The sequence below is a fragment of the Delphinapterus leucas genome, chromosome 11, assembly GCF_059928025.1.
Source record: "Delphinapterus leucas isolate spDelLeu-1000000601 "Yukka" chromosome 11, BTC_Dleu_Yukka2, whole genome shotgun sequence".
Classification (NCBI taxonomy): domain Eukaryota; kingdom Metazoa; phylum Chordata; class Mammalia; order Artiodactyla; family Monodontidae; genus Delphinapterus; species Delphinapterus leucas.
This window is the reverse complement of record NC_143139.1, coordinates 84,404,258-84,431,433: the sequence shown is the minus strand read 5'-3', so window position 1 is coordinate 84,431,433 and position 27,176 is coordinate 84,404,258. Positions and strand designations below refer to the sequence as shown.

General features: G+C 44.0%; 1 protein-coding gene across 1 annotated transcript in view; it reads right to left on the bottom strand.

Annotated features, from left to right (window-relative positions):
- Positions 1 to 27,176, bottom strand: part of STAB2 (stabilin 2) — a 151,477-nt gene that overhangs the window by 89,029 nt on the left and 35,272 nt on the right. The window contains exons 7-17 of the mRNA XM_022600016.3: positions 26,667 to 26,792; positions 24,970 to 25,166; positions 23,254 to 23,387; positions 11,978 to 12,111; positions 10,014 to 10,096; positions 8,497 to 8,646; positions 7,085 to 7,228; positions 6,621 to 6,677; positions 6,346 to 6,471; positions 1,352 to 1,405; positions 987 to 1,067 (exon numbers count right to left, since the gene is read on the bottom strand). Of these exons, the coding sequence (XP_022455724.2) occupies positions 987 to 1,067; positions 1,352 to 1,405; positions 6,346 to 6,471; positions 6,621 to 6,677; positions 7,085 to 7,228; positions 8,497 to 8,646; positions 10,014 to 10,096; positions 11,978 to 12,111; positions 23,254 to 23,387; positions 24,970 to 25,166; positions 26,667 to 26,792 (1,286 nt within the window). The remainder of the gene's footprint in view (positions 1 to 986; positions 1,068 to 1,351; positions 1,406 to 6,345; positions 6,472 to 6,620; positions 6,678 to 7,084; positions 7,229 to 8,496; positions 8,647 to 10,013; positions 10,097 to 11,977; positions 12,112 to 23,253; positions 23,388 to 24,969; positions 25,167 to 26,666; positions 26,793 to 27,176) is intronic.

Below are 27,176 nucleotides of genomic sequence, written 5' to 3'. Positions count from 1 at the left end.
TACTCTCTGATATATGATATATTTAACTCACTTATTATCTATTGTCCTATGTACTAGAACAAAAGTTCCACGCAACCAGGGACTTTTATCTGTTTGCTTACTGGTCCAACCTTGAGGGCCTAGAATGGTGTCTGACACATCTGAGGCACTCAACAGAAACTTGCTGAGAGAATTCCCTGGTAGTCCAGTGGTTAGGACTCAGTGCTTTCATGGCCGTGGGCCTGGGTTCAATTCCTGGTTGGGGAACTGAGATCCCACAAGCTGTGCAGCTTGGCCAAAAAAACAAAACAAAACAAACAAAACCAAAACAAACAGGAACTTGCTGAAAGGATGACAGGGCGTCATCATCACAATCCAAAGTGAATCAACAGGAGACATAATCTCTGTGCTGCCATATTTCTGCTGATATTACAACCCTGAGAAGTTAGCAGAATAATACTTTGAGTTTCTTACATAAACTCAAAGTTTGTGTTTCTTATATAAATCATGTTCCCTCCCACCTCAGGGCCTTTGCACCTGCTCTCTCTTCTGCCTGGAACTCTCTTCTACTCATCTCTGCCCAAGTTCACATGACTCATCCTTTGAAGCTTGGCCAAAGCATCCTCTCCTGACTGAGGACTTCTAGATTCCCAGATCTGCTTGGTCTCCTTCCGCTGTGAGCTCCCACAGCCCTCTTAACTTCCTCTTGGGGCCCCTGTTTATAATTGTAATTAAATAATTAACTGGTCACTAATTAGTTGCTTAAAGTTGTTTTCCTTGCTGGGATGTAAGCCTGGTTTTTTCACTGCTTTATTCTTGGCTTCTAGTTCAGACTCACACATGGAGTTGCTCAGCAGGTATTTGCTGAAAGACATAACAAATGAATGAAATAATCATAAAGAGTCGAAGCCTGTGAATTAGTGTCGAGGTAGGATAACCCAATGAAGAATCATAAGCAGAGAAAAATGCATTTGAGCAATGACGTCAGCAGTAGAGTTTTCACCTACGTTGTTGGTTGTGTTAAACCGTATGATCTGGTTGGCCATGCTCCTAATGTGAGGGGTCGAAATGAGGGCAGCCACTTCTAGCTGCAAGAACAAGAGAACAATAGAGACACTGAGAGCGGCACCCAAATCCTCGCTGGAAAAAATAGCTTGAAAGCTTATGAAATAAGTGACAGGAGCTTTGAGGTCATGAGTTTTGGTGGCTTGGAAGATTTCTTTGACGACAGGCTCATTATTCACTGCTCAGCGTGTGCTCAGAGCACCAGATAAAGAACAACTGTCACACGTTCTCTAGCACTAAAATATTGGAATTTAAGGTCAGATATCTTGAAAGCAAGGAAAAAATACCACAGAAAAGTGGGGCCGACCTGAGTAAAAGGGACAACATGGTATCTGACGAGTTCCAGAAGCTTCCGAGATCCCTGCAATGGAATCAAAATACTTCTTTAGTCACTGAGGAAAACACAGATTTCCCTCTCTTGTTCAAACTTCCTCAAATGACTTTGGACACTTGGTCAAGAAAAACAAATGACCCATAATCTCTCTACTGGGAAGTCCAGGGTGAGAACAGCCCCATCCCCCAAACAGCTAACATTCACCAAATTTTTTTTTTTTTTTTTTTTTTTTGCGGTACGCGGGCCTCTCACTGTTGTGGCCTCTCCCGTTGCGGAGCACAGGCTCTGGACGCGCAGGCTCAGCGGCCATGGCTCACGGGCCCAGCCGCTCCGCGGCATGTGGGATCTTCCCGGACCGGGGCATGAACCCATGTCCCCTGCATCGGCAGGCGGACTCTCAACCGCTGCGCCATCAGGGAAGCCCTCAGATTTTTACTTTATGGCAGGGGCTATTCTGAAAACATTATATGCACATCTCATTTAAGCCTCCCAACAGCCCTGTGAGGTGGGGACACTATTGACTCATTACATGTGTGAGAACCCTGAGTTTTAAAGCCATGTCCAAGGTCACAAAGCTAACTTAGGAGACAAGCCGAAGAAGTAACTCAAGCTCTCAGTCACCTTGCTCCATCACCTCTCTCCATGTCTAAGGCTACATTCCAGGTTTTCTAAGACAGCCTCAGTTTATGATTCTGTTTCACTCTCTCTAAATGACCATGTGCTTGTTAGACCATGTACTGGTTATTTAGGAACATACAGTCCTTGTTAGGAATATCTGGCCAGGGCTCTTTCTCCTTCTGTGTTCTCATGGTACCTGTTCATCTCGCCATCGAGGCCCTTTCGAGGGTTTCTCATGCTTCAAGAAACAGAAGCAGAAGTGGAGGAAAAAAGAGAGTCTTGGGACTCTAAGCAGGATGAACAGTCCCCATACGGGTGCCCTGGAGACAGTGTATGGAATTGAGGAACACAGGGCCGCTCTCTCTGGTAGAAGACGGCAGCAGCAGTGGCGGTCAGCTGTGGTATGTGTGTAATCTCCCAGCTGAATCAGAGCTGGGGTTACAAGCTTCGAAGCGCTGAATTCTGCTACTTCAGTGGCACTGCCACGGTTACTCTATCTTGGAAAGGTGAAGGATTACAAATCAAGATCATCATAACCTCCAAGAGGCTGGCCGTGCTAGGGACATGTTCCAACAGCATGAGGTCCCAGGTGGAGAGAAAGCCCTGCCGAACCTGAGTTCCATTCACTCAGACCCCTCTCTGCATTCCCCCTTGGCCCCTATGCCAGGGGAATTACCTGTAAGTAGAGTGACCACACATCCTGGTTTGTCTAGTACAACCCTGGCTTTTATACCTATCATCCTGGCAGCCCCATTCACTCTCAAAAGTGTCCTGGTGTGGACACTCGTCAGGCCACCATATCTATACATCAATAGCATTATGTGCAGGGCAGGGTTACCAATAAGAATGCTGAAGTTGACCACCAGTTGGCCAGCCCTGGAAGTGATGGTTTCTGTAGCTCTGGTTCTGTTACTATGAAACTCTGAGCAAATCACTTAGCCTCTGTGTCTTAACTTCCCCTTACAGCTACTTTAGGGTACCCAGAAGTGAGGACTTGCAGGCAGAAGCAATGCCATTACATGTTTGGATGCTAAGTGGCAGAAAGGGTGGGAAAAAGTGGGGACCACTGGAAAATATCAGACAAAGGTAGGCTGCAAACTCCCAGAAGGCAGGGACTGGGTCTGTAACTGTGTCCCCAGCCAGCATAGTACAGGGCACACGACAGGACCTACGTAAACATTTGTACCAATAAGTTAAAACGAGGAGGGGAAGAGTCCTGAGAAGGGCACTGAACTGGACCTCAAGAACCTGAGTTTAATTGTGGTTCTGCTTCTGTGTGACCTTGAGCAAGCCACTCAGCACCTCTAGTCTGCAAAACAACAGGGTTTGTATGGACCCCTTCCACCCTCTAATTCTATAGAAAGACCTGATAAACTGGATAATCCACTTCTAAAGCCTCAAGAATTAATTGGCGTTGGATCCTTTTTACAAGAAACGGGAGAATGAAAGGGACAAAGGAATTGACCAGCATCACTGTGCCACCGTGTGTGCCTGCCACCTTATCTGGCCGGGGGCCATATCGTTCAGATAGTTTAGTCCAGTGAGGCTCAGGTCGACAGGATGTGCCTTCATGTGCTGTCGCTGGAGAGCCTTTTGGAGCAGTGCATTCTTTCCTTTATGAGGACATTCATTTCCTACTTGCTGTTTTAGATGCAAACAAACAATAACAACAACAAAAACCAAGGCTTTTGGTGCCAGAGACAGAAAGGGAAAGTTTTTCTACCAAACTGTGACTATCACTTTGAACTCTGTAAATTCACCTCTTTTTGTCCCATTTAGCTTGCAAGGTTTTGTGAATTGGCAAGGGCTGGTCTCTTGCTCCCTTTGCTCTTATTTCTGTCTAGATGAAGTCATAAGCTGGGGCTTGTGATTGATAGCCATGGTCTCTGCAGGGATGGGATGGTTCAGAACTGAAATTTTGCTTCAGAGAGAAGCAGAAAGATACACTGGGAACGATGCATTCCCAAAGCAGAATTAGAAAGTATTCTTCTAATGAAATCATTTTTTTTCCATTTCATTGGCACATAACTGATGGGGATCTTCTTGTCTCCAGCTAAGTTTCCTCCCTGAAGATAAAGCTAAAGGATGCTCTTAAGATGGGTGGAGAGAGAAGGAGCTTCTCATAGGTTGAGGAATTTTAACCCACACTGACTCTGGACCAGAGAAACTGGTAGAAATGATTGTTCTATTCCTCACCTAGAAGTTGAAGTGGAAAAACTGTTTTAGACTCAGGATAAAGAGACTTGAGGTTTTATATTCTTTGCGAGCAGAAAGATACCGCCTTTGAGAGAAATGAGATTGAGAGCCAGGGGCAATGGTGTGCTGGTAAATCCCTTCTATGGGGAAGAAAATAAGCCCTGATTTATAGTGTTGGCCAATTTCCATGGTGTCAATATTCCTACCAGAGGCTGATTTCAAGCTACCGATGGGATCTCACTGAACGGGAAGAGACATATCTACTCTCGAGAGCCTGAGTGAAGCAGCTCCAGTCACCACTGGAAGGAGCTACAAGGAGAAAGAGGAGCTTCCCGAGCCAAGGTACTTGACAGAAAAGCAGGGAGGCTGATCTTTTCTATCCTAGTCTAAAGGCTTTGTTTTCATTTTAAATGTACCCGATTAGGTGTCTGAGAACTCCTTTATTATTATTAAAAATATATGTATCAAATTAGAAGCTATGCATTCAGAGAAGCCATATAATCTCAGGATTTTAATACCTTCCCAGGGGAGAAATGATTACTTCTTGGATTTAAAATTAAATATGAATGTGAGTTCTAAAGAGAAGAATGTTAGTTTTCCTGTAATAGCTAGGTTTCAGGAAACTTGAGTGTGAATCATATTTTTAAAATAACACCCTAGTTTAAAGGCACTGGGAAATCTGACTTTTTAAATGGAAACCTGTAGCAAATCTTCACATATCAATACGTTTAACATCTGTTTGTAATGTAAGAGATTACCTTCTGACTTAGCTCCTTGATACCTATTTTTTTTTAATCCAAAGTATTCTGAATGCAAGATATCCTATAGGTACCTGAAAGTATCCCAGAAAGGGAATGTGAGCCTCTACATCATTCAGGCAACAAGTTTCTGAGTGCCAAAAAACAGTGTGGGGCTTCCCTGGTGGGGCAGTGGTTGAGAGTCCGCCTGCCGATGCAGGGGACGCGGGTTCGTGCCCTGGTCCGGGGGGGATCCCACATGCCGCAGAGCAGCTGGGCCCGTGAGCCATGGCCGCTGAGCCTGCGCATCCGGAGCCTGTGCTCCGCAACGGGAGAGGCCACGGCAGTGAGAGGCCCGCGTACCGCAAAAACAAAAACAAACAAACAAAAAAACCAAAAAAAGAAAACAAAAAAGAAAACAGTGTGACCTGGGATACCTGAGTTACAAAGTTGGTGCTTACCAAAATGTCTATTTCTGGGCCTCATTCCACTGCCATGATATCAGAACGCTTGAGGTGAGCTTCTGGAATCAGCTTATTTAACAAGCTCCATGGGTAATTCTTAAGCATACTAAAGTTTGGGGATCACTACTCTAAAAGATTCAGACCCCCTCATTCTATATAGTCAACACTGATCTATATGAGGTCATAGGTAGTTTTGCCCCATTGCCAACATGGTAGGCAATGGTAGGGCCTCAGGGTACTGAAAGAAAGCCTGTGGTCCTTCCTGTAATTCCACTATTTGATATTCTAGTGAAAAAAAATTCCATAATTAGCTAACCTTCTTTTCAGTTTAAGGCTGATATTTCTGGAAGAGGAAACACTTTAAATGGTATCAGTCATTTATACCCTAGAGTGAAAGAGTAAAAAAATCTCCTTTCTTGAGGAGGACGTGAGAGAATTGAAGATTTATGGAGAATAAGGAGAGGGTTATTGTGGAGAGAACTGAAAACAATAGAAAGGAGAGTCGGGAGCCCCTAAAAATAACATTTATTCCTTTTAAGTTTAGCCTAGACCTGGCCCAGAATGCCCTACATTAGGCTTCATTTTCTAGATGATTTTAGAGTTGTAGGGAACTTAAAATTATGATTTTGCTATTAAGAAATATTAGAAGAGCCAGGACAAATCAAACCAACCATTCAGAGCTGGGGTTGCATATAGATTCTATTTCCTGTGCCCAGCCTGATCGACTGGTCTTTTAGCTACTTGGAACTCTACGGAGGAGATTGTAGCCACATCTAGGCTTAGCTCCAGAGTACTGTGACTGATTAATGATGTCTGCCTTTGTTTTGCAGAAGGGTAGATGGTGATACATGTGCTACTTATTTGTCATCCTTAATTTAGAAAAAGCCTGTATGGACAGAGACTGAAGCAGTGATCCTGACATGACATCATTAGAGTCAGTAGGATACAATACCTCTGAAGAAAGGAGATAATCGAGAGTGCCATCCTTCATGTTATTCAATGCTTCATCACTTGGAACAAAAACGGTATATGGTCCACCAATCCCATCTTCATCTAAGACATGTCCCACACTGGTTTCCTGCATTTGAGAAATGAAAATGTATATCTGCAACCTATCTCAGATAAATATATGAATTCCCCAGCAAGTATTTATAATTGATACCCCCTGCTAATTTTACAAAGGACTGGACATAAAACACTTTCTAGAAATTCATGAAAAGTACATACCTCTAACAAAGATCTGAACTTGCTGTATCTTGGTTGTAGCATTGTCATTATGGTTTGCTAAAAAGAGACATCTTGTTTAAAATTCAGTGAAAAAAAATAAGGTGGTTTAGGAAATATTTAGATGCTCTAACAAGAAAAGACTGATGACAGAGTTTACATGTAAGTGTGGATCTCCTCCATAAAGCACAGGGATAAATTTTCACAACAGCTGGTCTGAGTTGTCAGGTGTGACTATGAAAAAGGTCATAAAATCAACATCTTTCCTACACTTACTATATGCCTTTCTCTCTCTCTCAGAGGTGCCCAGAATTCTACTAAAAACAGAAATTATCCTGTTTTCCCCATGGTTGGGGTCCTAGTACAAGCACATAGTGGTGGCATTCATTTTCTTTTTGGGAGTGACTCTCCAGGGAGCAAAGGGAGATGGATGTGAGGTGACGTCACTTTTACCTGAAATATCTCACCTCAATATTGCTCTCAAACGTGGGCGCCACCTTGTCCATGGCTCTGTCGAGGATGTGCAGGAGCCCGTTGGAAGCAATTATGTTCCCTTGTATAATTTTTACCTTCTTTTTGCCCCCATAGAGTTTAAGCTTCAGGTGACTGTCCTAAAACACCAAGGAAAAATAAAAATTAATGTGTGCCCTTGAAAAATCGAGCACTGGATTAGAAGAAGTCTTAAATCCTTGGGTTCTGCCATTTATTGGCTGTGTGACCTTGGATGAGTCACTTATCCCCAAAATGGGAATGATGGTTTCTGCTCAGTTGAGTTCACAGGTCTTTCATTAAGATCAAATGAGATAACATATGAAATCACTTCTGACTACCAGTGATTGCTAAATGAGAATAAGGCATTATAGTCTCCCCGCCATAGATGGCAAGCTACAAAAAGGCCCCAAACTATTCAATTTATCGTAAATTCATTACCTACTTTAGTGTCTTGGACAGAAGAGGCACACAATAAAACATATTTGTTGAATGAATAAAGGAATGAATGCATGTCCTTGTGAGAAAGGAAACCGCATCTTCCTCTGTCTGTCTGTCCGTCCATCCATCCATCCATCCATCCTCACACACACACACAGTACAACCCACTGGTGAAGGATTCAGGCTTTGGGGTCAGGCACACCTGCTTTTGAATCGTGGCTCTGGCCCTTACTGTGCTACCTCTCAGTTTTCCCATTGGAAAAGCCTTCACAGGGCTGTTGTGAGCCTTATGTAACACAAATCCAGATTTACCCCAGTACCTTGCACGTAGTAAGTGCTCATTAATCTATCAACTACTGATATTTGGTGAAATGCAACAGGATAGGTCATAACCCCTGCCCCCATACACACTCTCTCTGTTGACTGACCATGTGCCCTTCAGCTCAGTAAAATCACAAAAAGAGTTATTTGTGAAACAGGAGGAAGATATTTTAAAAACAAAACAGAATTGATGGCATCAGGAGAGATGCAGTGTTGAGTTGGAGAGAATGGATAAACCCTGGCAATCTAAAACAAACAATCCATTTCCTTTCGTAAGATGAGTGCTGACCTGGCTTTCTGCTGATGCTTCCAGGAAAAAGGTTTACTGTAAATTTCTCCTTCCTGCTGGTAGTTGAATGATGGTTGCCTTGAAAACTAATTCAGGCCAGAGCAGAATCACTTTACAATTCCCTTCCTGTAACAGCCCACCCCTCTCCCACCTGACCCTTTCCAGTGTTGTTCTCCATTTCTTTCCTGTGTAGGGAAGTGCTCTGACAAATAAGGAACAAGGAAAGAAGTTCTTTGGAACCTTTCATGACCTCCGGACACCAAGAGAGAGCTGGCTATGGCCATCGACTCAGTGAGCAGCTTCATTCTGGGAGTGAAAATCAGAGAGACCCTCACCTACCTTATCATCACTGAAGACTTCCCCTGACTTTCCGGTCAAAGTATAGAATGTGTCTGTATTATTCATTTGCTCGGTGCTCATCTGCCCAGCAATTATGTGGAGTTTCACAAAGTACTGAGCAGCTTCGTTATTCAGCAAAAGCTCTTTTACCTGAGAAAAGAAAGCCGATTCTTTCAGTCTCTACTGTGGTTTGAAGGGAAAAATGAGGTTTGTGATTCAGGTTATGACTTGTTTAGCATCAAAAACATCAAAGTTAGTTCACCCTGACTTGAGTTTGGGCTCTTTCAGATACAGATGACTTTCCCAGAGATAAGCTGCCCTAAGCCAGGCCTTAAAGGGAGCAGAAATCTAGAGGTGAGGCACGGTATGCTCTCAAACCATGGGGGGTGCTCTGGGAGGGAACCGGGCATCATGGGGAGAGCATAGCGCTGGGGCCAGGAGGACCAACATGGTTGGCAGGTGCTGAGAGGTCAGTCATCTTGAGCCCAGGAAGCAGCTGGGAATGAAATGTGAAATTGTGTGAAAAGACCCAGTAGAGTGGACCGATGGAGCTTTTGAAGAGCAAAATTAAGATTTTCGAAATCCTTTGGATCAAATTGACGTTCTGTCAATATTATATTGTCAACAATCACTCAGAGACCTTTTCTCAACTGTGTAAATTCAATCTGTATATTAAACAAGAGACCACATGCAAAGTGTCTGGCCCAGATGCCTTCAATGTTCACTAGTTCTCCTTCCCCACAGGAGACATGTGAGTGCATCTCTGAAGATTAATGACAGATTCATCTTGGACGGATGAATGGTGGTGGCATATTAGGAGCAGAGAGTCTGAAACTCGCTGGGTGTTAACTGAATGCAGCACAAATTATGATCACAAAATATCTTGGATATTTTTGTGATCGTATATAAACCAATTTCACACAAATCAGTGTGTTCATTACCTACATTAAACCAAATCTAACTACGGCACTGATACCATGGGCAACCTCCACTGGGCACTACGGGTTTCATTCCCACTGGCTGACATTATCTGAGAAAACAGCTGCTCACACTGAAGACTGCAGTTCTCTTCTAGTTTCCTCTACCGCTGTTACCATTTATGATGATTTTAAAGAAACAAATACCTAGCTGGTATGTTAATTTGATTCTTTCTGTGGGAAGTGAGCAGTTTTGCATTACGCAAATCTTATTTATCACGTGACTACAGTTGAGAACCTTTAGTGATTACCCTTGAGGGGTAATGACTGGAAGGGGGCATTGGGGGAGGCTTGCTAGACACATCGACATGCGCTTTGTGACAGTTCATTGAGTTGTGCGCTTACTGTTTGTGCACTATCCGTAAGGACGTTTTATTTTGCTCAAAGAATTTTATAAAAAAATTTGCATCTCATCATCAGGAGTTCTAATTTTAATGGGGTTCCCCACTTTAAATAAAGAGGGTACTGTCTACTAAGGTGTTTTTTTTTTTTTTTTACACTAGTCCTTATTTATAAAACAAGGTTATTTAAAATACTTACATTGAATCCTTTGAATCCTTTGTCTGTCGGCAACAGCACGGTAAATGGTCCCAGGTTACTCAGTGGCCAAGCATAGGCTTTGTCTTAGGAGTTGAAATACACAAAGAAAGAAAACACTAAATGCGTCAGTAGCTCATGAGGAGTAAAATCAGGCAATGCCCCTTGTGGTCCACTTAGACCCTCTGACTCCTGAGCTTCTCCATTCTAATTGGTATTATGCAGGCCCTAGGTGAACTGGGAAGCTAAGAACGTGAGGCCCCCAAGTGTTCCTCACAACTGTGTGATTTTTCCTGTAGCCACAGTCTTGACTCAAAGATACCCTGGGATGAGAGGGTCCATGAGGGTCATGTGACAACATCCTTGGACAACCTCTGCCTCTGTGCCTGACTTTCTGAGCTGTTGCCATCTCAGTGAGTGAAGATGCAGCCCTTGCTCCATCAGGGCCAGCTCAGAAGAGCCTCATTCTTGGGACTTCCCTGGTGGCTCAGTGGTTAAGAATCTGCTTGCCAATGCAGGGGACACGGGTTCGAGCCCTGGTCCGGGAGGATCCCACATGCCATGGAGCAACTAAGCCTGTGCGCCACAACTACTGAGCCCGCGTGCCACAACTACTGAAGCCCGCGGGCCTAGAGCTCGCGCTCCGCAACAAGAGAAGTCACTGCAATGAGAAGCCCACTCGCCAAAACTAGAGAAAGCCTGTGCGCAGCAACGAAGACCCAACGCAGCCAAACATAAATACTTAAAAAAAAAAAAAAGCGCCTCATTCTTGGTTTAATGCTTTGTCATTGCCATCGTGAAATGCTCAATATTTTTTGAACAAAGAAGCCCTGGTCTTTTCATTTTGTACTGGGCTCTAGAAATTTTATAGCTGGTCCTGTTCTATGCCCCTGGGGAGGCGGGGACAGCAGGATGGGCTCTGTGCTCTCACACAGGAGGCAGTGTGCCCCGCACCTCATAAACCGGGCAGGTGACAGGGTGACTGGACTTTGTCCAGGGAAATGTCTAAAGGACACTGTCCCCCTTGTCTGTTCTCACTGATATTCTAAGAGTGTGTAGAGGAAGGCGGGAGAGCCCTGAGGTCTGCCAGTAATGCCTGACTCCCTGGGGGGTGTCCTGCAAAGAGCGGGTCATTTGTGTAGGAGGCACATTATCTGCGCTGAGAACACAGCACTGACCAGTGCAGAACACTGCCTCCTCCGCCCGTGCTCTTTCTGGGAAATCATCCTTGGTGACTGGTCAGTTCTAGATGATGATATTTTAAGGATTCTGCTGATTGCTCAAACCTGTGTTTTATTTCCTGTCGACTGGCAAAATTTGTGTTTTATTGGAAATCTTGTCTAACGTTGTGATCAGCTATATTTCATTCTTATGGGAGTGTGAGGTCATGACCTCTAGAGGGTGTTCGGAAAGGCAGGAGGGTGTTTTAGGCTGTCACCCTGCCTGGGGGCTGGCAGAGAATGTGTCACTATAGACTGTTAGTGGTTGGGGGACCAAGGATGCTAAACACCCAGCGATATGTGAGATGGTTGGTCGCACACCGTCAAGACTCTGCCCCACATTCAAATGGCACCTTCACTGAGGAGCAGGGAGAGTGCCTCCCAGTACTACCTGCCAACATTGTTTCCCATCTGGAGGACCCATAAGGTCAAGGGAAAGAGGATGGTTTCCATCCTCACGTCGGTAGCTGCCTATCTCACTGTTGTTGCAGACCTGTTAATCGACGGTGACCCCAGGACCTTGTCCTTAGCTGCTGCATTGCTGGATCTCTTGGCACTAACTCTCATCTCCTTGGAACAGCTGCTTGTCCTTTTCCTCCCACTTGCCCTTCCTAGAAAGGGCTGATCCCAATAGACAAGACTTGCCTATCCTGCACACCCCTTTCTGAGTGATTGTGTGTCTGGCAGATGTCCTTGCCCATCAGAGGACTGCGCTTTCTGTGGAAATGGGCACCCATGGCTGTGTACCCAGGAGTGAGATGAAAGAGGTCAGCCTTCCTTGCCATTCTCCTCTGGGTTCAGTGTTTAATTCTCTGAGTCGCTCCATGATGTTTCCATAACACGTCGAGCCATCGCCAACGTAACCTTTGCGGCAAGTGCATCTACAGAGAGGGGGAAAACACACTTTCAGCGTCTCAAAGCCATTGGATGTTGAGGTCATACAGTCCAAATCCCTCACTGTGCAGATGGGGAAGACTGGGACAGTCAGACTGGATGCTCAGAGCGGGACAGAGACAAGGCCAGAAGAGTGGGACAAATACAAGTGAGCATTCCTAGTGTACTGGCTGACATAGAGCAGCCCCACAAGAAATGGATATTTAATAAATTATGTGTGTATATGTAAACACTAGAAAACTCTGTATATTCTTTTTTTTTTTTGCGGTACGCGGGCCTCTCACTGTTGTGGCCTCTCCCGTTGCGGAGCACAGGCTCCGGACGTGCAGGCTTAGCGGCCATGGCTCGCGGGCCCAGCTGCTCTGCGGCATGTGGGATCTTCCCGGACTGGGGCACGAACCCACGTCCCCTGCATCGGCAGGCGGACTCCCAACCACTGCGCCACCAGGGAAGCCCTCTGTATATTCTTTGCCTCAGTATTTTTTCAAAGCATAAGCAAGAGCCCATGTATATCAGAAGCACTAGGAGTACTTACTATAAATGTAGAGTCTAGGTCCCCACTGCAGAACCACAAAATCAGAATAAGCTGCTGAAGCCAGCCTCAAGAGTCAGAGCTGTGGATCTGCTTGGAAGACTCTTCCCCTCCCTTTCCCTCCTGAGGTCTCTGCTCAATTGTGCCTTCCTAGGGAAACCTTCCTTGATTTTCCATCCCCTTCCCCATCCCTTTGTAGGCTGTGTTGCCCTTAGTGTGCCATGTAGCTCCCAGTGCCATGTAGCTCTTTTCTGCAGCACCAGTCCCAGTTGTAATTTCAACCTAACCTGTGTGGTTTTTTGATTAAGATCTGCTTCCCCATCTAATTTGAGAAAAGAGTAAGGACAAGGGCTACGTGTGTAATTATTCACTCTCGTAACCCCAAGATCTAGTACAGGGCTCGGTCCATAGTAGGTATTTAATTAATAGTTGTAAAATAAGTAGTAATTGAGTTAAAAGAAATATGTAAACAATGAAAGCCACAGAATCGTATATGATAGTTTAGGTTCACAAAAGAGAAATGGAATTAAAGATGCAGTTAAAAAGGCACTAGCAAAGACACAGACTGGCTGAATGCATACAAAAACAAGACCCATATATATGCTGTCTACAAGAGACCCACTTCAGACCTAGAGACACATACAGACTGAAAGTGAGGGGATGGAAAAAGATATTCCATGCAAATGGAAATCAAAAGGAAGCTGGAGTAGCAATTCTCATATCAGACAAAATGGACTTTAAAATAAAGACTATTACAAGAGACAAAGAAGGACACTACATAATGATCAAGGGATCAATCCAAGAAGAAGATATAACAATTGTAAATATTTATGCACCCAACACAGAAGCACCTCAATACATAAGGCAAATGCTAACAGCCATAAAAGGGGAAATCGACAGTAACACAATCATAGTAGGGGACTTTAACACCCCACTTTCACCAATGGACAGATCATCCAAAATGAAAATAAAAAAGGAAACACAAGCTTTAAATGATACATTGAACAAGATGGACTTAATTGATATTTATAGGACATTCCATCCAAAAACAACAGAATACACTTTCTTCTCAAGTGCTCATGGAACATTCTCCAGCATAGATCATATCGTGGGTCACAAATCAAGCCTTGGTAAATTTAAGAAAATTGAAACCGTATCAAGTATATTTTCTGACCATAACGCTATGAGACTAGATATCAATTACAGGGGAAAATATGTAAAAAACACAAACACATGGAGGCTAAACAATACACTACTAAATAACCAAGAGATCACTGAAGAAATCAAAGAGGAAATCAAAAAATACCTAGAAACAAATGACAATGGAGACACGATGACCCAAAACCTATGGGATGCAGCAAAAGCAGTTCTAAGAGGGAAGTTTATAGCAATACAATCCTACTTAAGAAACAGGAAACATCTCGAATAAACAACCTAACCTTGCACCTAAAGCAATTAGAGAAAGAAGAACAAAAAAACCTCAAAGTTAGCAGAAGGAAAGAAATCATAAAGCTCAGATCAGAAATAAATGAAAAAGAAATGAAGGAAACGATAGCAAAGATCAATAAAACTAAAAGCTGGTGCTTTGAGAAGATAAAGAAAACTGATAAACCATTAGCCAGACTCATCAAGAAAAAAAGGGAGAGGACTCAAATCAATAGAATTAGAAATGAAAAAGGAGAAGTAACAACTGACACTGCAGAAATACAAAGGATCATTAAGAGATTACTACAAGCAACTCTATGCCAATAAAATGGACAACCTGGAAGAAATGGACGAATTCTTGGAAAGCATAACCTTCTGAGCCTGAATCAGGAAGAAATAGAAAATATAAACAAGCCAATCACAAGCACTGACATTGACGCTGTGATTAAAAATTTTCCAACAAACAAAAGCCCAGGACCAGATGGCTTCACAGCCGAATTCTATCAAACATTCAGAGAAGAGCTAACACCTATCCTTCTCAAACTCTTCCGGAATATAGCAGAAGGAGGAACACTCCCAAACTCATTCTACGAGGCCACCATCACCCTGACACCAAAATCAGACAAAGATGTCACAAAGAAAGAAAACTACAGATCAATATCCCTGATGAACATAGATGCAAAAATCCTCAACAAAATACTAGCAAACAGAATCCAACAGCACATTAAAAGGATCATACACCATGATCAAGTGGGGTTTATTCCAGGAATGCAAGGATTCTTCAATATATGCAAATCAATCAATGTGATACACCATATTAACAAACTGAAGGAGAAAAACCATATGATTATCTCAATAGATGCAGAGAAAGCTTTCGACAAAATTCAACACCCATTTATGATAAAAACCCTTCAGGAAGTAGGCATAGAGGGAACTTTCCTCAACATGGTAAAGGCCATATATGACAAACCCACAGCCAACATCGTCCTCGATGCTGAAAAACTGAAACCATTTCCACTAAGATCAGGAACAAGACAAGGTTGCCCACTCTCACCACTCTTATTCAACATGGTTTTGGAAGTTTTAGCCACAGCAACCACAGAAGAAAAGGAAATAAAAGGAATCCAAATCAAAAAAGAAGAAGTAAAGCTGTCACTGTTTGCAGATGACATGATACTATACATAGAGAATCCTAAAGGTGCTACCAGAAAACTACTAGAGCTAAACAATGAATTTGGTAAAGTAGCAGGATACAAAATTAATGCACAGAAATCTCTGGCATTCCTATACACTAATGATGAAAAATCTGAAAGTGAAATCAAGAAAACACTCCTATTTACCATTGCAACAAAAAGAATAAAATATCTAGGAATAAACCTACCTAAGGAGACAAAAGACCTCTATGCAGAAAATTATAAGACACTGATGAAAGAAATTAAAGATGATACAAATAGATGGAGAGATATACCATGTTCTTGGATTGGAAGAATCAACATTGTGAAAATGACTCTACTACCCAAAGCAATCTACAGATTCAATGCAATCCCTATCAAACCACCACTGGCATTTTTCAAAGGACTAGAACAAAAAATTTCAAAATTTGTATGGAAACACAAAAGACCCCGAATAGCCAAAGCAATCTTGAGAACGAAAAATGGAGCTGGAGGAATCAGGCTCCCTGACTTCAAAGCTACAGTAATCAAGACAGTATGGTACTGGCAGAAAAACAAAAATATAGATCAATGGAACAGGATAGAAAGCCCAGAGATAAAACCATGCACATATGGTCACCTTATCTTTGATAAAAAAGGTAGGAATGTACAGTAGAGAAAGGACAGCCTCTTCAATAAGTGGTGCTGGGAAAACTGGACAGCTACATGTAAAAGTATGAGATTAGATCACTCCCTAACACCATACACAAAAATAAACTCAAAATGTTTTAAAGACCTAAATGTAAGGCCAGAAACTATCAAACTCTTAGAGGAAAACATAGGCAGAACACTCTATGACATAAATCACAGCAAGATCCTTTTTGACCCACCTCCTAGAGAAATGGAAATAAAAACAAAAATAAACAAATGGGACTTAATGAAACTTCAAAGCTTTTGCACAGCAAAGGAAACCATAAACAAGACCAAAAGACAACCCTCAGAATGGGAGAAAATATTTGCCAATGAAGCAACTGACAAAGGATTGATTAATCTCCAAAATATACAAACAGCCCATGCAGCTCAATAACAAAAAAAACAAACAACCCAATCCAAAAATGGGCAGAAGACCTAAATAGACATTTCTCCAAAGAAGATATACAGATTGCCAACAAACACATGAAAGAATGCTCAACATCATTAATCATTAGAGAAATGCAAATCAAAACTACAATGAGATGTCATCTCACACCAGTCAGAATGGCCATGATGAAAAAATCTAGAAACAATAAATGCTGGAGAGGGTGTGGAGAAAAGGGAACACTCTTGCACTGCTGGTGGGAATGTGAATTGGTACAGCCACTGTGGAGAACAGTATGGAGGTTCCTTAAAAAACTACAAATAGAACTACCATATGACCCAGCAATCCCACTACTGGGCATATACCCTGAGAAAACCATAATTCAAAAAGAGTCATGCACCAAAATGTTCATTGCAGCTCTATTTACAATAGCCCGGAGATGGAAACAACCTAAGTGCCCATCATCGGATGAATGGATAAAGAAGACGTGGCACATATATACAATGGAATATTACTCCGCCATAAAAAGAAATGAAATTGAGCTATTTGTAATGAGGTGGATGGACCTAGAGTCTGTCATACAGAGTGAAGTAAGTCAGAAAGAGAAAGACAAATACCGTATGCTAACACATATATATGGAATTTAAGAAAAAAAATGTCATGAGGAACCTAGGGGTAAGACAGGAATAAAGACACAGGCCTACTAGAGAATGGACTTGAGGATATGGGGAGGGGGAAGGGTAAGCTGTGACAAGGCGAGAGAGAGGCATGGACATATATACACTACCAAACGTAAGGTAGATAGCTAGTGGGAAGCAGCCGCATAGCACAGGGAGATCAGCTCGGTGCTTTGTGACCACCTGGAGGGGTGGAATAGGGAGGGTGGGAGGGAGGGAGACGCAAGAGGGAAGAGATATGGGAACATATGTATATGTATAACTGATTCACTTTGTTATAAAGCAGAAACTAACACACCATTGTAAAGCAATTATACTCCAATAAAGCTGTAAAAAAAAAAAAAAGGCACTAGCAGTGGTGTGCTGGTAGATGTTAGACATCCAGCTCTCCAGGGGGAACAAATAGCCCTGCCTTGCAGCATTTGCTGATTTCCCATGGTTCACACTCCCACCTTGGCCAATCTCAAACTACTGTGACACTAACCAGCAGGCACATTCCTGAAAACGGAATCATTGGCTCTTGTGACCCAGTAAGCTCTGGCTCTAGCAAACCACTGCCACCTGGCAAAGACTGGCTGACAGCTGGCTGAAACTGGCAAGGTGCTTAGGATGGTGACAGTCTCCAAAATCTTGGAGATAAGTGAGGCACCAAACAGGAGACAGGGGAAGAACATTTCAGAGAAGAGAGAGGCAGGGATGCTGTGGGCATGCATACCACAGAGGTGGCTCATGCTTAGGAGAGGATTTCAAAGAACAATTATACACTCGCTAATCCATGTGTGTTTCTAAATTGGTACCATGGCACACAGAAAAATTTCCAACAAGTTTGCTGAACAAACATTTCTGAGTCTTATTACCCCTGCTTGGATTGCTGCAATGACTCCCTACGTGGTCTTTCTGCCCTTAGTTTTCCTCTCGTCAAATCAGTCTTTCACACAAGCCCTGAGGGGTCTGTCCCAAAGGGAAATCTGGCATCTGTGTGCTTAACACTCTCAGAGACTCCTTTTGTCTACAGGATGCAGTGTAAACGCTTAGCACGCATGCAAGGCTACAAAGGGTGGGGTGGGGGGATCTTGTTTACGTGTCCTTCCTGCCTTCATGCAAATCCCAGCAACACCAAATCGCTTTTTTTTTCTAGACTGTTATACCCTTCTCAGTCTGTGTGTCCTGCCGGGAGTGCTCTCACCCCCTCCTCAGAGCTCAGGTGTGACCTAGGCAGCCCTACCCGGCCTCCCTACTCACTCCCCCACCACAACTCATCGTACCAAAATGACCTCTTCAGGGTTTCTCGCCTCTGCCAGCTGGCACGCTCTCCTAGAACCTGGATCCCACCTTATTTCTCTCACCTTATTTCTCTCCCTTGTATTCCAGCACCTGGGACAGTGCCTCATTGTTGAACTGATTTTCTATCTATCTATCTATCTATCTGTCTGTCTGTCTGTCTGTCTGTCTATCTATCTATCTATGGCTGCGTTGGGTCTTCGCTGCTGCACGCAGGCTTTCACTCTAGTTGCTGCAAGCGGGGGTGACTCTGTTGTGGTACGCGGGCTTCTCATTGCAGTGGCTTCTCTTGTTGCACAGCATGGGCTCTAGATGCGTGGGCTTCAGTAGTTGTGGCACACGGGCTTAGCTGCTCTGTAGCATGTGTGTTCTTCCCAGACCAGGGCTCGAACCCGTGTCTCCTGTATTGGCAGGAGGATTCTTAACCACTGCGCCACCAGGGAAGCCCGAATTGATTATTTTCTAAGTACCTACTTAATTCTAGAAACTGAGCTAGGCAAGAGAGCTATAAAGATGATAACAAACAGATACCTTGCTCTTCTAGCATCTCACATGCTGGAGATGAACCTGAAAACAAATCACTTATGGCAACATGATGAGGTTACTTAACATCTTTGAGTCCCAGTTTCCTCATCTACGGAATGGGTTTACTAACACCTTTAGGGCTGTAGATAGAAGAGACAATGCATGAAAACAGCTGGCACAGTGATGGACACACAGAAAAAGCTCAGTACTTGGATGATGATAGCGATGGAGACGGTGGTGATAATGACAATGACGAGGCTGGGATGCAGCAGGACAAGTCCATAAACAGATGACTCGAGTTCCATAGGAAGCGCTGTGATAGATCGAATAGCATGCGGTGGGGCATGGAGGAGGAAGTGACTAATTCTGCCTGAAGAAATATGGAACAAGTTCTAGGAGGAAGTAAGTTTTAAGCTAATTCTAAAAGGATGCATATGTGATTCCCAGCCAGACAAATGACTGGGAGATCATTTACTGATTGAGCCTTACGGGCTTTTATAGAGCAGTTGCTCTAACCAGGGACAATTTTGCCCCCCCCCCCCCGCCCCGGGGACATTTGGCAGTGTCTGGAGACATTTTTGGTCATCACAACGGGGGTGAAGGTGCTACTGGCATCTAGTGGATAGAGGTGACGGATGCGGCTCAACACGCTACAATGCACAGGACAGTACCTACAACAAAGAGTTATCTGGCCCCAAAGGTCAATAGTGCTGAGGTTGAGAAAACTTGTTATGAAGAATCACTAAGGTAGATATAACCATGAAACAATAGCTTATTTAATACAATCAAATGACAGTTTCCTACTTAAACATCAACCTTCTCTGTAAGTACTGAGCTTCAGGATGGGGAATGTAAGGTGACAAAGAGGGAGACTGGCAACTCCTGGAAGTGATACAGTAGTCACTATTGAAAACCAATCCTGGGGGCTTCCCTGGTGGCGCAGTGGTTGAGAGTCCGCCTGCCGATGCAGGGGACGCGGGTTCGTGCCCCGGTCCGGGAAGATCCCACATGCCGCGGAGCAGCTGGGCCCGTGAGCCATGGCCGCTGAGCCTGCGCGTCTGGAGCCTGTGCTCCGCAACGGGAGAGGCCACAATGGTGAGAGGCCCGCATACCGCAAAAAAAAAAAAAAAAAAAAAAAAAGGAAAACCAATCCTGCTGTATGTTATGTAAGTTCTATGTGAAGTCAATAGAAAGACAAGTAACTTTTATAAGTTACTTTTTATACTTCTCTCTGAAAGTTCCCTAAGTTGTTATGAGGCCAGTGATCCATTTTGTGTAAAGAGACTTAACTTGTCTTTCCTAAGGATGGCAGGAGAATTATATTTTAATGGTCTCTGTGCTGAATGGAATGTATGAGACATAAATATTCTTTAAATTTTTATTTAAAATCTCGGTCCACAAGTCTGAGCCTTTATGAGACCATTTTCTGACTCAGCTGGGCTACGGCCCATTCATAGCATCACCTCTTTTATAAATTGGTTCTTTACTAGGTATAAAGTTCTTACCTGCTGTCCCAAGGCTTTCAAAACACCCACAAGCCACCTGCATTTTATGTTATGAGATGGAATTATTTATATTCAATGTTGGATAAAATTTAGTTAAATTATAAGGTGCCCCCAAAGTTTACGGTGATAAATATTATAACAGAAGCATTCCAAAGTTCTCTGGGAGCCCAGAGGTAGGGGCACCTGAGTGGACCAGGAAGACAGGGGAGGCATCAGAGAGGTGAAGATACTCAAGTTGACACTGCAGGATCAGCGTGTTGGTCTGACTCAGAGGAGGTGGGGAGGGAAGGATGGTCTAAGCTGGGGGAATACCAGGGTATGTTTGAAGAACAATAAACAGCTCAATGGCACTAGAGCCAAGGGTGCGTTGATGGCAGTGGTGGAGGTAAAGCTGGCCCATGCACCCCCTCTGCAAACAGCCATCTTCGGCCATCCCCTGGGGGGAGTGGTCCCAGGAAGAGCCCGTGCAGGTTCCGGAGGCTGGTTTGGAGCCCTCTGAGCAGAGAATGAGGTCCTGGTTACTTGAGTGGGGTCTCTGATGTGCCTTTCGGCTCTGGGAGATCACGGCCCCTTCGTCCTTCAGATTCCTTGCCCTGGTGTAGTCAGTGGAGGGCCAGAATGGGGTCCTCTAAAATGCAGTGCCCAGGGCAGGGGCCCCTGTTGCCCAGGTCTGAGGGTCACACTGCTGGGAACACATCTGGAAGCGGCTGAGCTGGGGTTTGAAGCTGGGTCTGTCTGGGAAAGCCCATGATCCTGCTGCGTGGTGCCGAGGCACCGTATTGCTTTGGACAGGATTCTTGGGAAGATGGTTCACACTAAGGAATCCTAACCCGCACACGTCGCATATAAACACTGTCATTAGTGTCACTAATGTTCCCATTTTCCGGTATGCCTTCTCTGTCACGTCCAGGCTTTGCAGACTCAAATAAGAGAGGAATGCCTTTCTCTTCTGTCATGCCTTAATTCCCACCTCTGCCACGTAAAAATAGAAAGGCACAATTTTAACTGACAGGAAGTAATGGTTCTTCTTAGTAATAATGAAAGTGGAGTGTAGAGTTTAAAGCAGGCTTATATACATTAACTTGTCAGCTCTGCCGAGGGAAATAGCTCCACCTGTCAGGGGAGGGAACTGTGGTTCCAGAAAGTTACGTGACTTGTCCAAGATCACCCCAGTTGTGAGTGGGGGAGCCCACACTGGAACCCATTCTTCTTTATTGGGTGGTCTTCTCTGACTAATGCAGCATGATTTTGAATACTCTGCATAGACTGATTGCCACATTGAGGAGGCATAAACAAGATAAATCCCTCTCCGGGGTGAACTAAATTATTGGCAGCCCCATATTTTATCAATGTCACTCAGCCAGCCTTAACATAGGCCTCTTCCCAGCTGAAGACAGTCAGGTTTTGGAGGGGGGCGGATGTCGAGAGGTTTGTGAGTGACACACAGACCCCTAAAATCGACGGTTAGTTCCACTGACATTCTAGGCACAAGTTTTAATGCAACTTCTATTATTCTGATGTTCCAGTTTCATTTTTCGATTTTATCTTCTCAAACACAAAAGAAAGTGTTTAAAGTGTTCTACTCAAGCTTTCTCAGAGGATGGTACCAAGTGTGCAAGCTGGCTGGTTCGGTTGTCAGTGTCAGAACCTGGGTTTCAGGAGAGGACGTGCCTGTATGCATAGCTGTGTAGGTGTGTACGTGCCTGTACATACGTCTGGGAGGGGTTTGCGTGTGCAGGGTGTGTATGGAGTGATTTCTGTGTGCCAGGTTCCACTCAGAGACTGATGAATGTAACCTTATTTAATCCTCATCACAGCCCTGGTTGGAGGCACAACTGTCCCCCTTTTACGACAGAGGAAATAGAAATCACAGAGTAAGGGAAGCAGCAGAACTGGGGCTTGAATCCAGGGGTTCTATCACTCAAGCTCTTTCCACTCCACCCACAGTGCATACAGATACACTTATTTGCCCAGAGAGAACATAGTGATCATAAAACCTATCTGGGCGAATCTACACATTCAAGACCCAGCTATAAAAGGAATGACAGAGGCGGGCTCTGGAAGCACAGAAACTGTTCCATGTCTACTGTGGCTTTGAGCTCACTACAGCAGAACAGGTTCTTTGCTGATGCTGGTGACAATGAGACCTGAAAGTGGCACCAAGATGCAAGCCTCCATCTGGGAGTCAAAAGGCTAGGGTTCCAGGTTTGGTTCACCCACTGATAAAAAACAAAACACAGCTGGAGAGGAGTTTCCAGAACATTCTCTCATGAATCTTCACAACAACAGTGTGAAGTAGACGCCACTGTGCTCGTTTTATACATGGGGAAACTGAGGCCAGAGAGACCCTGTCACATTCTCAAGGTCAGGAATCTGATAGATACCAGTGTGGAGACTCAAACCCAGGTCTTTAAACTCTGAACAGCATTTTCCCACAAGGCAAGCTGCCTCTGCCTCGGGAATTTTCACACAAATATTTTAACTCACAGTAAACCCCTTCTTTTGAAACCTGGAGTCCGGGAAACACCACTCATGTGTATTCACTTTCCCTAGTTTTCACTTTCCCATTGTTTTGCACCACTAACAACCAATATTTCATAGATTGCGGAAACAGGCATATACATTAGAGGTCAAACCTCTGTCACCACAATAGACATCTGTTTTCCCAGTGACGGTGGATTCTTTCTCCCATGCTCTGATCACTTCATACCGTGTTTTCAGGCCAGGTCAATATTTCAGGGTGTTGGCACGGTCATTATCAAGGAAGCCATTACTGAATGATTCGTTGATTATACAAAGATGTATCGAGTCCCTACTGTGCTCCTTGCATTGTGCTATGTGAGCGTGGTGCAAGGCTGAATAAGACACATTTCCTAACCTCCCGAGAAGTTTCCGCATTGACTGGCCACCACCTTCACTGCTTGGAAGGATGGTGGCGGAATTGGAAAGCCTTACTTGGTGTGACCTGGCGCGATGGTGGTGCAGTTCGCATCCCTGTGGCAGGGGTTCTTAGACTCACAGACGTCGGTCACGCTGCACCCCACTCCAGGGACAAAGTTGCGGTAGTGTTCCGCACACTCGCAGTGAGCCTTCAGTCGATGGGAAGAGAAGAGCAAAGAGTGTTCTCGTTAGTCACTTAGGCTGACATTCTTCTTAAATTCCTTTCTTTATTCTGCCATAAAAGCTGACTTGGGGTAGGTCTAGAGTGTGGGCTGAAACTAAAATTTGTCAGCAGATCCAGAATTGGAAATCATGTTCACATCTCATCTGTTTGGAAACTCATACACCTTGCTTGTAGTTCACATTTTCAGTTCTTTGGTTTGCTAACCCTGGGCCTCCCTGGCACCATACTTCCTGCTTTCAGATTTAGGTGAGTAGAGACTGAGGCTCAGATGGGAGGTATTATTTCTCTAGAATAGTGGTTTTCAACCAGGAGTCTCAACCCAAGGGACATTGGGCTTGTAGACATTTTTGATGGTGACAACAGGGTGGGGGGACAGTGCCACAAGAGGCCAGGGATGCTGTTAAACATCATACAATGCACAGGATACTTCCTACAACAAAGAGTTCTCAGGTCCAAAACGCTAATCATGCCAAGGATGAGGAACCCTGTTCTGGAATAATGAACGCACTGCTTCTGTGTGAACGATGGAGGGTTTCTAAGGCTTGAAAATATGCCTTGGGACCCATTTTTAAAGTGACAAAGTATATGTTTTAATCTCACTCCCAAGGTCCTGGGGCTTTGGTTCATGATGTAACATGACTTTTCCCATAAGGGACCTCATTTAGAGGATGAGAATTTAGCCCTTTGAATTCCTTACAAGCTAGCCTCAGAAATTGATAGCAGAAATGTCATATGATGTATTCTTTTTCTCGGACGTGAGATCGGGTGGATTCTCTGCAGGGGACTCCAGGAGCATCCCCATGGGGTGTAGATTAGACTGCTGGGGACCCATGACTGGGTTCGGTCAGACACTGAAGGCTTTCCTCTCACCCAGGCAGCAGTAGTCTCTTGTATGGATGGGTTTCCTCCACTGGACACTTGACATGCAGTTGTGGCTGCAGTGGGCACCCACTACATATTTGGTGGGTGAATGAGATATTGAGGAAAGAGCTCTTTGATCTGGACTCTGTAGCAAAGGTCTCCCGACTAGGCTGAATTTTACCAGTCAAGGTCATGACGTGATTTAGAAAATCACCTATGTCTCACTCCAGAGTATCTTCATTGCTCCCTACAAATCTGTCTTTGCTGCCTGACATTTTATCAGCATTCATCCCTTTGGGACAGAGTATTTTGGTCCTAAGAGTCCCCTCTCACTTTGAAAAGACATTAGAGAGACTGGAGGAATGCAGGTGAAAGTCAATTACATATTTTCCCAAGACTTCATTAACAGTTAATTTGTTAATAGAATTTGAGCTATGTGTATATATGTTGTCAATCATCAAACAGGACTGGGATGGAGGAGACAGTGAAGTTTTGACTGGAGAGCTGGGAAAGGGCGAGTTCAGAGGGTAGATCATGGCTCCCTGAGGTTGACCCCAAGCACACGGAGGTCTGTCTGGACAGGAAGCCCGACCTGAGCATGGAAAGGGAGAACTGAGACAGCACGGTTTTACCTTCAGCGGGTGGTCCTACTTCTATTCTCATCAGTTCCAACATCATTAGCTCACCTGTCCGGGCCCATCATATCTGCACACCGTGGACTCTGTAGGGCAGTTTCCAAAGTTAACTTGGCAGGGGTCCACTGGTAGGCACACCTGGCCGTCCCCGTGGTAGCCTTCTTGGCACGTGCAACTGTGCTGATTTGGTCCTAGGTAGGTGCACCGTGCGTGAGGGTGGCAGGTGTTTTGTGAACATGGGTTGATGGCTGGAGAAGCAATGACGAAATAAGGTGGTTACCACACTCAGGGAAGGAGAAGGAAAACTGAACTGTGAAGGGATTGCAAATCACAGCTTATCCAAGCTGCAAAGGCAATTCAACAGTTTTAAGAGAGAGAGTAAAAAACATTTCATCTTACCCTCCTGATCACCCCATTGACCAAAAAGATTTACATATGGCCATTAGAAATTATAATTACAAGTACTGTGATGATGTATTATTATGCCATGTTATGTGTGGGTTTAAATATAAAATCGCATGAAAGAAAGCACTGATATTAATAGAATTTATAATACGTACTGGGCCCATTTCTAAGCATTTGCCATATGTGAACTCAGTTAATCCTTACAACCCCCTAGCGTAGTTACTATTATCCCCATTTCATAGATAGGAAAATGGAGGCACAGGTAGGTTAAAGAATTTGTCCAAGGTCATATTGTTAGTAACAGGCAGACCTGGGATTTATGCCCGGGCAGCCGGGCTCCAATAGCATGTTCATAACCAACACACAACCACTCATGAAGTGAAACAGCATGAAAGGAAGTAAGGGGACTTCCCTGGTGGCGTAGTGGTTAAGAATCCGCCTGCCAAGGCAGGGGACACGGGTTCGATCCCTGGTCCGGGAAGATCCCACATGCCGCAGAGCAACTAAGCCCGTGCACCACAACTACTGAGCCTGCGCTCTAGAGCCCACGAGCCACAACTACTGAGCCCACATGCAACAACTACTGAAGCCTGCGCACCTAGAGCCCGTGCTCTGCTACAAGAGAAGCCACAGCAATGAGAAGCCCATGCACTGCGACGAAGAGTAGCCCCCGCTCACCACAACCAGAGAAAAGCCCGCGCACAGCAGCGAAGACCCAACGCAGCCAAAAATAAATAAATAAAATAAATTTATTAAAAAAAAAAAGGAAGGGAGGAAGGAAGAAGGAAGGAAGAAACAAACTACATTCTATCTTAATATTGATTTAGGTGATATAGAAGAAGAAAAACGTACAGTTACTAGGGGGGAAAGTGGAGGGGGAAGGGATAAATTGGGAGACTGGGACTGACACACACACACTACTATATATAAAAGAGATAACTAATAAGAACCTATTGTATAGCACAGGGAATTCTGTTCAATGCTCTGTAATGACATATATGGGAATAGAATCTAAAAGAAAGAGTGGATATATGTATAACTGATTCACTTCACTGTACAGCAGAAACTAACACAACATTGTAAATCAATTATACTCCAAAAAAATTAATTGAAAAAGTGTAAAAATCTATATATGTGCTTTGATAACAAGAGAACTTGCCATTTATTGAAGAGCTACCACATGATGAGCATTTTGCTTAGAATTTTTAATATACGTCATGCAACTACACAGAGAGAAACAGAAGTGGTCATTGCGTTAATATTAAGAAGGTTGTGAGGTTTTTTTCTGTTGAGGAATCTAACCGTCTCAATGGATAAACCAGCAGGATCGAAGTTCTACTCACGCTCGCAGTGTCTGCCATCGCCTTTGTAACTGGGGATGCATCTGCATTCTAGTTTTGTTTCATCTTCGCTGGAAGGTGAGCATCTGGAATTTTCTGGGCAGAGCAAGGCTGCACATTCTGGGATGGCTGGAAAGGAAGATTGTTGAGGTAATGGCCTTAGTAGAACAACCAGTTCTAAAAAAATCTCAACAAATGCAATATTCCCTATTATTACAAAAGTGACACAGATTCAGTGTAACAATTCAAAGAATACAGAACCAGTAAAGCAAAAATGAGCTGTCTTCTTCTTCTCATTCTCCCATCCCACTCCCACAATAACCAATGTTAACAACCAATAAAATACATTTATGTGTAAGATTTTCAAAAGATGAAATGGGATCCTGTTAAAATATTCAGGAACTTGATTTTTAATTTAACAATATATTATGGAGGTATGTAAGGGTGTACCTTAATCTCTGCTGACTGCACAGCATTCTATAAGATAGATGGGGCTTAGATGGCTGTTAAAAA